At 42.7% G+C, this 12,488-nt stretch overlaps 1 protein-coding gene across 4 annotated transcripts in view; it reads right to left on the bottom strand.

Annotated features, from left to right (window-relative positions):
• LOC125458114 (vascular endothelial growth factor C-like) overlaps positions 1 to 12,488 on the bottom strand; it is a 77,612-nt gene that overhangs the window by 10,989 nt on the left and 54,135 nt on the right. For 3 of the 4 annotated variants that reach the window (XR_009446607.1, XM_048543015.2, XM_059650600.1), the window contains exons 4-6: positions 11,309 to 11,460; positions 5,160 to 5,272; positions 3,628 to 3,967 (exon numbers count right to left, since the gene is read on the bottom strand). Coding sequence is in view for 3 of the 4 variants with exons in the window: in XM_048543015.2 (XP_048398972.1) it covers positions 3,628 to 3,967; positions 5,160 to 5,272; positions 11,309 to 11,460 (605 nt within the window). In the remaining variant the exon portion in view is untranslated. The remainder of the gene's footprint in view (positions 1 to 3,627; positions 3,968 to 5,159; positions 5,273 to 11,308; positions 11,461 to 12,488) is intronic. The other variant, XM_048543016.2, reaches the window with a different exon arrangement.

Genomic DNA, 12,488 nt, shown 5'->3' on the forward strand with positions numbered 1-12,488 from the left:
GTTCCTAGTTTCTGTGTTTGAATCAGAGATAATGGGAACTGCAGATGCTGGAGAATTCCAAGATAATAAAATGTGAGGCTGGATGAACACAGCAGGCCAAGCAGCATCTCAGGAGCACAAAAGCTGATGTTGCGGGCCTAGACCCTTCATCAGAGAGGGGGATGGGGAGAGGGAACTGGAATAAATAGGGAGAGAGGGGGAGGCGGACCGAAGATGGAGAGAAAAGAAGATAGGTGGAGAGAGTATAGGTGGGGAGGTAGGGAGGGGGTAGGTCAGTCCAGGGAAGACGGACAGGTCAAGGAGGTGGGATGAGGTTAGTAGGTAGATGGGGGTGCGGCTTGGGGTGGGAGTAAGGGATGGGTGAGCGGAAGAACCGGTTAGGGAGGCAGAGACAGGTTAGACTGGTTTTGGGATGCAGTGGGTGGGGGGGCGAAGAGCTGGGCTGGTTGTGTGGTGCAGTGGGGGGAGGAGACGAACTGGGCTGGTTTAGGGATGCAGTAGGGGAAGGGGAGATTTTGAAACTGGTGAAGTCCACATTGATACCATTAGGCTGCAGGGTTCCCAGGCAGAATATGAGTTGCTGTTCCTGCAACCTTCGGGTGGCATCATTGTGGCACTGCAGGAGGCCCATGACGGACATGTCATCTAGAGAATGGGAAGGGGAGTGAAAATGATTTGCGACTGGGAGGTGCAGTTGTTTGTTGCGAACTGAGCGGAGGTGTTCTGCAAAGTGGTCTCCAAGCCTCCGCTTGGTTTCCCCAATGTAGAGGAAGCCACACCGGGTATAGTGGATGCAGTATACCACATTGGCAGATGTGCAGGTGAACCTCTGCTTAATGTGGAATGTCATCTTGGGACCTGGGATAGGAGTGAGGGAGGAGGTGTGGGGGCAAGTGTAGCATTTCCTGCGGTTGCAGGGGAAGGTGCCGGGTGTGGTGGGGTTGGAGGGCAGTGTGGAGCGAACAAGGGAGTCACGGAGAGAGTGGTCTCTCCGGAAAGCAGACAGGGGTGGGGATGGAAAAATGTCTTGAGTGGTGGGGTCAGATTGTAAATGGCGGAAGTGTTGGAGGATGATGCGTTGTATCCGGAGGTTGGTAGGGTGGTGTGTGAGAAAGAGGGGGATCCTCTTTGGGCGGTTGTGGGGGGGGGGGTGGTGTGAGGGATGTGTTGCGGGAAATACGGGAGATGCGGTCAAGGGCGGTCAAGCCCACCGACTCCCACAGCTACCTAGAATACACCTCCTCCCACCCAACATGCTGCAAAAATTCCATCCCCTATTCCCAATTCCTCCGCCTCCGCCGCATCTGCTCCCACGATAAGACATTCCACTCCCGCACATCCCAGATGTCCAAGTTCTTCAAGGACCACAACTTTCCCCCCACAGTGATCGAGAACACCTTTGACCGCGTCTCCCGTATTTCCCGCAACACATCCCTCACACCCCGCCCCCCCCACACAACCGCCCAAAGAGGATCCCCCTCGTTCTCACACACCACCCTACCAACCTCCGGATACAACGCATCATCCTCCGACACTTCCGCCATTTACAATCCGACCCCACCACCCAAGACATTTTTCCATCCCCACCCCTGTCTGCTTTCCGGAGAGACCACTCTCTCCGTGACTCCCTTGTTCGCTCCACACTGCCCTCCAACCCCACCACACCCGGCACCTTCCCCTGCAACCGCAGGAAATGCTACACTTGCCCCCACACCTCCTCCGTCACCCCTATCCCAGGCCCCAAGATGACATTCCACATTAAGCAGAGGTTCACCTGCACATCTGCCAATGTGGTATACTGCATCCACTGTACCCAGTGTGGCTTCCTCTACATTGGGGAAACCAAGCGGAGGCTTGGAGAACACTTTGCAGAACACCTCCGCTCAGTTCGCAACAAACAACTGCACCTCCCAGTCGCAAACCATTTCCACTCCCCCTCCCATTCTCTAGATGACATGTCCGTCATGGGCCTCCTGCAGTGCCACAATGATGCCACCCGAAGGTTGCAGGAACAGCAACTCATATTCCGCCTGGGAACCCTGCAGCCTAATGGTATCAATGTGGACTTCACCAGTTTCAAAATCTCCCCTTCCCCTACTGCATCCCTAAACCAGCCCAGTTCGTCCCCTCCCCCCACTGCACCACACAACCAGCCCAGCTCTTCCCCCCCCCACCCACTGCATCCCAAAACCAGTCCAACCTGTCTCTGCCTCCCTAACCGGTTCTTCCTCTCGCCCATCCCTTCCTCCCACCCCAAGCCGCACCCCCATCTACCTACTAACCTCATCCCACCTCCTTGACCTGTCCGTCTTCCCTGGACTGACCTATCCCCTCCCTACCTCCCCACCTATACTCTCTCCACGTATCTTCTTTACTCTCCATCTTCGGTCCGCCTCCCCCTCTCTCCCTATTTATTCCAGTTCCCTCTCCCCATCCCCCTCTCTGATGAAGGGTCTCGGCCCGAAACGTCAGCTTTTGTGCTCCTGAGATGCTGCTTTGTCTGCTGTGTTCATCCAGCCTCACATTTTATTATTCTGTGTTTGAATGTTTCTTTTATAGTTCTTGGCTGTAACATGCTTCGAGACATCCAGTGTCATAGAGTCATAAAGATATACAGCATGGAAACAGACCCTTTGGTCCAGCATTACCATGCCGACCAGATATCCTAAATAAATCCAGTCCCATTTGCCAGCGTTTGGCCCACGTCCCTCTTAAACCCTTCCTATTCGCACACCCATCCTGATGCCTTTTAAATATTATAATTGTACCAGCCTCCACCACTTCCTCCAGCAGCTTATTCCATACATGCACCGCCCTCTGCGTGATGAACTTTCTCCTTAGGTCCCTTTGAAATCTTTCCTCTCTCACTTTAAACCTACGCCCTCTACTTTTGGACTCCCCCCACCCTGGGGAAAAGTCCTTGTCTCTTTACCATATTCATACCTCTCATGATTTTATAAACCTCCATAAGGTCACTCAACAGCCTCCAACATTCCAGGGAATACAGCCCCAGTCTATTCAGCCTGTCCCTGTAGCTCAAACCTTTCAACCATGTGGATGTTGACTGGCATATATTGTTTAAAACTACCAGTTTAGGCTATTTTATACCTAGATTTTGAGCAGTACTCATCAATTCTACAACGTAAGAGATGTGGGCTTCATTTATAATGGTGACTGGTGCTTCTGAATCCAAGAAGATATCAGTGCCGCCTCTGAAGTTTGTAAAACAGTGATACCCATAATGCATTCACTTAGGGAATTGTGAGGCCTGTAGTGGGGAAGCAAAATACATTTTTAAACTATGATGATTACTTTGGTAATTAAGTTGAAATGGAAAATTACCATTCAGCCTATTAAATTTGCTGCATTCAGCCTTTTCATGCACCATTAACTGTCGCTTTCTCCCTCACTATATTAAACACTATATAAGCTAACACGCTTGTATCGATCAGCTGAGAAACTCTGTGCCACACCCCTGTCCCATACCACTGATGCTTCTTTGTTAGACAAATCCAATTATCTCCTGCAAAGTATGTCAGTTGACCGAAAATTCATCCCATTCCAAACAAGTAATAGAGATGAGAGCCAATGTGATAATAAAGAAACTGTTTGTTAAAATTTGATTACCTGCATGTCTGGGGATCAAACTTTTTCCCTTTGCGAAAACACGAATACACAGACTCTTTGCACTCACAGGTGCATTTGCTGCTGTTCAAGGGCTGATTCTTCGGGCAGTTCTTCCTACACGCACACTCGCAGGCTTCTTCATCCCATTCCTTCGGGGGTTCACAAACGCCATGATGCTCTGTGTTACTGCAAACACATTTGCAAGTACTCTCATCAAATTCTTTGCTGGGACCACAACTCGATATGGAAAGTCTGTTTGTGCACACGCAGCTACATGTGTCTTCATCGAATACCATGTTGGGCCCACAGAAATCATCCACCTCACTTCCACTAACATCTGCTGAGTATGGAGAAGAAATGTCAGCAACATCCAATACCATGGCAGCCACTGTATAAATTGTTTTCTTCCCTTTCTCCCCCCAATTCAATGTTAGTTTTATTCTCTCTCAATTTCTGAACAATCTGGAGGGCTGACAATAGTCTATCCCCAGATTCTACAAAGATCCTATTTCAGCTGATAAGTGTATGTACTCTAGTTATTTTCATGCCCTCTAACTTCTATTTAGTGATTCTGCCTTTTGGAATATGCAAGTTTGACAACTGATAATAATGCAATCACATTCACTCATCATTTACTTCATTAGACAACATTTCACACACAGTTTTTTACATGTTAAGCTTAATTAACAGGATTCAACAGGAAAACATTCTGCTGGTTTCTTTCCCGTCCTCTTTTTGCACCAGGCCTACATAATATCTCCTTCACTTAATCGTATGAATTGTAGAAGTGTGAGGAAAAAGAGTGTAGACATTACAATGGATTTTCTTACTCATTGTTTAATTTTAAATAACTCTAGCCTTATCACTGCAGCTACATCAAGGCTGTAGCATAAATTGTAAAGATACTTGAAGCTTTTCAATATTCTGATTAAGAAATATGTTACAATTTAAAATAATAATACTTGTAATGACTGCCATAAACCATATTCTGCTGATATGAAGTTTGGATCTAATTATTGGTGTGGTTTTGCTAACCAGGTAATACAGCACCAATCCATTTATTTCATTGGCGCTTATCTTCATTCAATTTTGGGAGGGTAATGTCAATGTATTGTTCTCCTGTTTTGACAAAACCTGCGCAATATGCAAACAGGTTCCAGTTTTTTTACAACTGCTTAAACAGACACGGCTGACTCTATGGGTACAATAACTGTAAAGGGGCTGCAGAATAAGCATTTGCACACTAACACATTACCCACTTCTCTTTTCCTTAAAGTATACTTGGCTTATTGTGTAGCATCCCCACCTTTCTATTAACAAAGTTTACACGATCTTCTCCGAAGAATATTTTCATCTCCCATTTTAATTAGTTGGTAATATAATGGACTTAACTATGCTGTGGAACACTATTAGCAGAGTGAGCTCAGATCTTGCTCGCTTGGCTACACCCTAACAATCAACAGTCTCCTTACAAATGTTTTCCAAGTAAAGGTTTACCAATAATTCGAAGAGGTGAAAAGCAAATTGATAACCTGGTTCTGAATTGCTGGCTTCTAAGCTGAAGTCTTCCAGTTCGGTGACACATCTGCAGTGCTGGGGATTCCAGGTGAGACCAAGTGGACACGTTTCGTTCTCCATAATGCATCTATGGAGAGAAATGTTTGAAAACTAACTGTCAGGTCCATCTAATAAGCGTCTGAACTCAGCTATTTTTTAGCAGCTGTTGGAGCCTACTTTTTGTCCCTCAGCTGCAGTATGGATTCCCAAGCACAGGCAGAGAACTTACTCACTAAGCTCTAAGCATCCTCTGTCACTTCATTTGCCTAGCACTTTTTCAAGCATGCTTCAACTTCATTCTGAATAAATTTAGGTGCTAAATGCAGATTTTTAGTTAAAGCAAAGCCCTCCTTAGAACCAAAGTCATCTTCCAAGCTGCGACACTTCCTTTTTTCTTTGCTGAGGTTCTTCTCTGATGAAGACATGTTGTTTAATTTCCCGATGTCTTTGGAGTTCAAGGGCTTTTTAAAAAAATCCATCTCTGTTTCCATTACAATGCTTTTTATTTCTCTGCTTTCTTTCCGATTCAAATTGTCTTACTGGCAGGAGCAAAATTCCTGCAGATGTTGGAATCTGAACTGGAAACAATGCTGGAAATCACAGTGAGTCAGACAACATCCATGGAGAGAGAGCAAGCTAATGTTCTCAGTTCTGATGAATTAGACCTAGGCTTGAAATTTTAGCTTGCTCTCGCCCCATGGATGCTGCCTGATCCACTGTGATTTCCAGCATGCTTTGATTTCAGTTTGACTTACTTGCAATTCTCTCTACCCTTGTTTCTCCACTCTGTTCTTTTTCTCTACTTTACTTCTACTTTAAGTCTTTCCATTTTTATCTCCGAGTCAGTTTATTTTTCATTACCACCTATCTTATCTAATTCCAGCTGTGGCATGTCAATTTCAAGTTTCTCTAGTCCTGATTCTAAATGTTGGGAAATCACTTCAAGCATCTGATCCTAATGAGATCTTTTTTTTTCTCTACCTTCAATTTGTCTGCTAACTCTCTCGGTTTAGCCTCATTCAAAGTTTGCAAACAATTTACTGTCCTGACTTCAAATCCCAGAAAGTCCTTAGCAACAATCAAAGCCGTTTTTCAAAATCTGACCAATGCCATAAAGTTCACTATACACTATTGTTCTATGCTTAGAATCCCCATGTACAAGTTTCCTTAAAAGCAAGACAAATCCTTCTCACACTTGTTATGATCAGAGCTGACAGTACTCCTGAACCACTCAGTTCCCAGAATGAAATCTGGCTTGATTCATCATACTCCTGAAGAAGGGTCTCGACCCAAAACATCAGCCTTCCTGCTCCTCCGATGCTGCTTGGCCAGCTGTGTTCATCCAGCTCTACAGCTCATTATCCCTTGATTCATCATATGTTGAGTTTTGTCCTTGTTTAGTAAGTTACTTGGTGGTTCATCGCCAAAATGAATTCATTCATGGCTGTAGATATTCTTTAATAATGGAACGGAAGTTCATCACGCAATATAAATGTGAAAGCCAGCTAGCAATCTCTAAAACACATAGCAAAACAAAGTTTCAATGTGCTTCCCAAGACTATTACAGAGACTCATGACCAGAGAGATTACACATCTTATATGAACCCTTTTACGGTTCTAGAAAACACTGGTGTTTTCTAAATTGATTTGTTTTGTTTAAAAAGCTTACTCCACCTTAGATTCTTCTGAACTGAAATCAAAGCAAATGGCCTTACATGTTTACCCTAACTGTTATGGACACAATTGGTGGGGTGCTTCAGAACTTAATATTCATACTAATTTTTATCCCAAACAAAAAAAATGTAAGTTCAATGTTTCAGGAAATAACTTGCTTTTAAACATATGAGTAATGAATCAAATCAGACACTAATTTGCACCGCTACAAATTAACGTTCATGCCTTTAAATTACAAAAATAAATAAAGCCCACCATTGTTATCTTGTAAAAACTGCTACAAAATCTGTTCGGTTAGGAGTATGTTTATTAATTACGAGTAACCAAATGCTTCTGGCATCAGTATTTGTCAGTCTTTTTTACTCATGATATTTGAAGCCTGCACTGCAGTGTGGAGCTCCACCTGGAAAGCAGGTTATCATGAGCCATCATATTTATCGAAAGTTTACTTGGCAGACTGGGAGCAAAAAGTCAAAGTGCTCAAATGGACTTTTACAAGTGTTTACTAATTGGTAGCACTTTGAACGAAACAAATCTAGTATGTAGGTGCAATACATAAGCAAGGCGGCTAATGGGATGCCCTGCTTTATGATGAGAGGAATGGAACATGAAAAGAAAGATGCTATGCTTCAATTATACAGGGCATTGGTGAAACTGCAAACTGTGTGCAGCTTTGGCCTTCCTATTTAAGGAAGGTTTACTAGACTGATACTTGGAACAAGTATGTTGCCATATGAAGACAGGTTGGACAGCCTGAGCTTGATTCCACTGGAGATTAGAAGACTTGGGGTTGACATGATCGAAGTGTATGAGATCCTGAATGGTCTTGACAAGATGACACGGAAAGGAAGTTTCCTCTTGCATGTAAGACCCGGGCTACGTGACATTGCTTTACAATTAAGGCTTGCCCTTTCAGGACAGAGATGAGGACACATTTCCTCTCTCAAATTTGTTCAGCTTTGGAACTGTCTACCTTGGAAGGTGATGGAGGCAGGGTCATTGAATATTCTTAACACCGGAGGTGGAGAGATTCCTGTTCAGCAAGGATTCAAGGGTTATTGGTGTAGAATGGAACGTTGAATTTGAAGCAAGAACAGGTCAGCATTGATTGTATTGAGTGGTGGAATAGGCTGAGGAGGCCGATGGGTCTACTTCTGTTCTTCCTTCACATGTTCATATTTTAAAAACAGGAAGAGGATTTGCAGCAGAGCAAAAGAGTGAGTAGTAAATCTTTGCTGAATAGCTTGAAAACTTAATTAAAATCTTAGTGGTAAGCTTGAATAAGCTTGAGGTAGCTAATAGTTCAGGTACTAAAGCAATGTAGATGAATGTGCAGGTGACATTTTCTTTCAGGCTGGAAGAGGAGTGACTAAGATGCTGCTTGGCCTGCTGTGTTCATCCAGCTCCACACTTTGTTATCTCAGCTAAAAACATAAGACTGGAGAAAGCTGCAGAGGATAAGACTGTACAGCAATTTGTAAACCATGATCATTCCAAACACTGGAACATGAAGACCCAATGACAGCCAGTGAGGATGGGATTGATAAACAGATTAGCAGAAAAAATGAAGTCTCATTGACATGAGAGAGCATTAAGAGAGTAGGTGGATTCAATTGAAAACTTGTGCCAGAGATTTTGGCTAGTGCAGAGTATAATAACTTAAATCTTCTCAATGTTCAGTTCGAGGAAACTTTGTATTAATGTCAGACAACTTTAGGGAGAACATCAATGCTGGTGTGTAATACATTCGTTGAGATCATATAAAGCATGAGAAGCTTTGTTATGAAAGATTAGAAATAGGAACAGGAGCAGCCTGCAGCTCCTTGATCCTTGACCGACAAAAATCTTCTCAATCTCTATCGTGAAATGTTCAATTGACCTAAATTTCAGCAGTGTTTCAGAGTTTCACTGGTCCTTTAAGTGAAGACATGTTATCTGACATCAGCCTTAAAGGACCTAGCTCTAATTTTAGGTTGTACACTCTCCCGTTAGAGGAAACAATTTCTCACTATTTACCCTACTAAGTGTGAAATCAACTTAAATGTCCAATTAAATAACACCCTTAACCTTTGTTATTCAAACATTAGCCTAATCAATGCAACCTGTTCTCATAATTTAACATTTTACAGTTCCAATACAGAAACTAGGCTTTTTGCCAGTGAAATAAAAAAATGTTTTAGAGGGGAGCTCATTGGTTCATGGCAATTCAGAAGTTTTAATATATTAAATTTGGTAAAACTAACTGTTTATGAATCAGTCACTAAACAACCACGGTGAGAGGGGAAAGATTTAAATGGGATCTAAAGGACAATATTTTCATGCAAAAGGTGCTCCATGTATGGAATGAGGTGGAAGACGGAGGTTTAGAAAAATAATTCCAGTCTCTTGGAAGAACTGAATTCAAAATCATGCTTAAAATGGAAGTCAACAGTTATTTTGAAGAAACAGATGGATGAAAAATAAGGGGAAAGCTTAAATTAATTGTTCTATCAGGAGGCCAAGCTGAGTCACATATTCCAAGTAACTTTCTCAGAAGCTGCAGATCTTTATGGCTGAGAGACTTGGGCATGCTCCATTACCTGGATGCAATTTTAAAAGTTCAAGTTATTGGATCTATGTGATGTTATATTTTTCATTTTTTTTTACTTCAAAATAACTTAGCGAATGTGTATAACAAGTAAATGGCATTTTAGCAGGACCCATTTGTATCAGGAATAAAAACAAAGTTGCTGGAAAAGCTCAGCAGGTCTGGCAGCATCTGTGAAGGGAAAAAAACAGAGTCTGGTGACCCTTCCTCAGAACTGGCCTGAAACATTAACTCTTTTTTCCTTCACAGATGCTGCCAGACCCGCTAAGCTTTTCCAGCAACTTTGTTTTTGTTCCTGATTTACAGCACCTGCAAATCTTTTAGTTCCCATTTTTATCAGATTGGCTCAGAACCATAGCAGTTCTTGAGTCCCCACAGCGTGGAAACAGGCCATGTGGCCCAACGAGTCCGCGCTGACTCTTTGAACAGCATATCAGCCAGACTCACCCCCACCCATCGCTGTAACCCTGCATTTCCCATAGTTAATGCACCCAATCTACACATCCCTGGACATGATGGAATTTGACATGGCCAGTCCACCTAACCTGCATATATTTGGATGGTGGGAGGAAACCACATCACCCAGAGTAAACCCACACAGACATGGTGAGAAGGTGGAAATGCCACACAGACAGTTGTCTGAGGCTGGAATCGAACCTGGGTCCCTGGTACTGTGAGTGAGCTGTGCTAACCACTGAGCCACCATGCCACTCAGTCTCTGACTATTACAATGTATTTATAGCTTATATACTCCAAAAAGGGGAATGAGGATAAACAAATAGTGTAATTAAATATAAGCACAGAATCCCACGACAATTAAGATCACACATGGTTATCGTCAGAATAGAGAATTGGGACTGAACAGACATGTTTTAAATTGGTTCCCCTGGCTTCATATGTCATTGAAATCATTGCTGTCTTCTTTGTAGGTTTCAGTATGGACCTTGTCTCTTTAGAGGGAGTAAAGACACCTGTTAGAAAGCGATGTGAACCATTTGTGACTTGGAGGAGCACATCTGCTTCCTCCAGCCCACTAAGTAAAGCCATAGCTCTATCCCCACTCCGGCAAACTCAGGTTAAAATGACAAATGGTTACCTAGTTGGTCACAATCTACATTTTTAAAGAAGAAATCCACTGGCCGCAGGTGGAAGTATGTGGCAACTGCAAAAGGAGCAGAAGGGCTCGTGGGTAATTCTCCCGCTCACTTCTTAACTGCTTTCCCTCCCACATCTTTCGCAACAGAACCATGAGTGATGGAGCCTGCTGTCTGTTACTGTGTCCAGGGTCGCTTGGTATCAAAAAGCAAAAATTCCTAGGGATGAGATTTAGTATCATTTTCCTCCTCCTAACTTCTCACTCCCACGCCTCATAGCCTATTAACCTCCTTCAAACACAGAAGTTGATTTCCACGAAGGAATACAGTAATTCAGATTTCTCTCTGACCATCCTGGGCATGAAGATTTGCAGGTTTTGAGAGAGCTGCTTGGAATATAGGTCTCAGCCTGTTTCATGATAGAACTATTCATTTAAGTTTTTCCTTTAATTTCATCCATATTTTCCCAAAGATTTGTTGACTTCCATTTTAAACACAGTTTTGTATTCAGTATTGTCTAAGAGACTGGAATTATTGTTCTAAACCCCTCCCCATTTGTTCTTTCAGCCACGATTTTAATTGTTATTTACTGACTGATTCGTAAATAGTTGAAGTTAGTTTTACCCAATTTAGTTCATGAAAACTTCCGAATTGCCAGAAATTGAACTTGCTGAGTAGTTACTGCTGAAGTAAACTTCAGTCCAAGAGTTATTGTCCCTTGAATGTGAAATTCTGAACAGTGACAGAGAGTGAGCACATCAATCCTTACCCGGTCTGTGAAATGTGAAAAGAACGTCTGATAATCGAGTGGGACTGTCCGAATGTGTCTCGCTTGGGCTGACATATACAGGCAGTATGATTGATGAAGCTAATCATGACTAACTTCGAGAATCCAACTCGTGGTAGCGTGATTTCGAACAACTAGAAGAATAAAACATGAACTGTTTCTATAATGATGAAACCAATTTTAATACAGAAAACAGCTGATAAAGTAGTACAAAGAATTTAGCAAAACAATGGCATTTGCACTGATAAAGGGAAGGCATTTGCTGTAAGTTTCTCTGGGCAAATTCCATACAAACATGGTCTTTGTGTTAATCTGCAATTTTCTCTTTATCCCTTGACCTTTCCCACGCTCCTGACATATTTTTCTTTGCCCACAGTTTTCCTTCTAACTCGCAATTCATATTGGTGAATTTTCATTTCAAAAATATCAACTGAACATCTGCATTGTACTTTTCATGATAATAGACAATTTGCAATTGTTAAGTGTAGTCATTGTTGTAATGTGGAAAAAATGTCTCCTTTTTGCATCTCATTGCTTCAATCACCAACTCTTGTGTCTTTCTATGTTACTGTGCTTCCTTGATTACTTTCATTCGTTGACCTTATGTCTAGCTTTCTTACAATTTCCTCACTGTATCTCTAATATTGATCCCTACCACAGTGTTAGACATGTGGAGGTGCCAGTGTTGGACTGGGGTGGACAAGGTCAGAAGTCACACGACACCAGAGCTAATGTTTCGGGTCTGTTGACCCTTCCTCAGAACTGTTCTGAATTCCAAAAAGGGTCACCGGATCCGAAACGTTAACTCTGTTTTTTCCTTCACCGATGCTGACAGACCTGCTGAACTTTTCAAGCAACTTTGTTTTTGTTCCTGATTTACAGCTTCCACAGTTCTTTTGGTTTTTTTAATTACTGTCTGACAGGTTCAATTGAAATCATAAGCTTTTGAAGGGCTGCTCCTTCATCAGGCCGCCTGACGAACAAGCAGCACTCTGAAAGCTTGAGTTTTCAAATAAACCTGTTGGACCTGGTGTCACGTAGCCTCTGACCTTATCTACCACAGTGTGACATTTGCATTGCTATTCAGCAATAAGTCTGAGTTACATCCATCCCTTATGTCTTTCATTCCTTTATTTATGTGCATTTGTCTATTTCATATATA

This window comes from Stegostoma tigrinum, chromosome 13 (genome assembly GCF_030684315.1).
Source record: "Stegostoma tigrinum isolate sSteTig4 chromosome 13, sSteTig4.hap1, whole genome shotgun sequence".
Classification (NCBI taxonomy): Eukaryota; Metazoa; Chordata; class Chondrichthyes; order Orectolobiformes; family Stegostomatidae; genus Stegostoma; species Stegostoma tigrinum.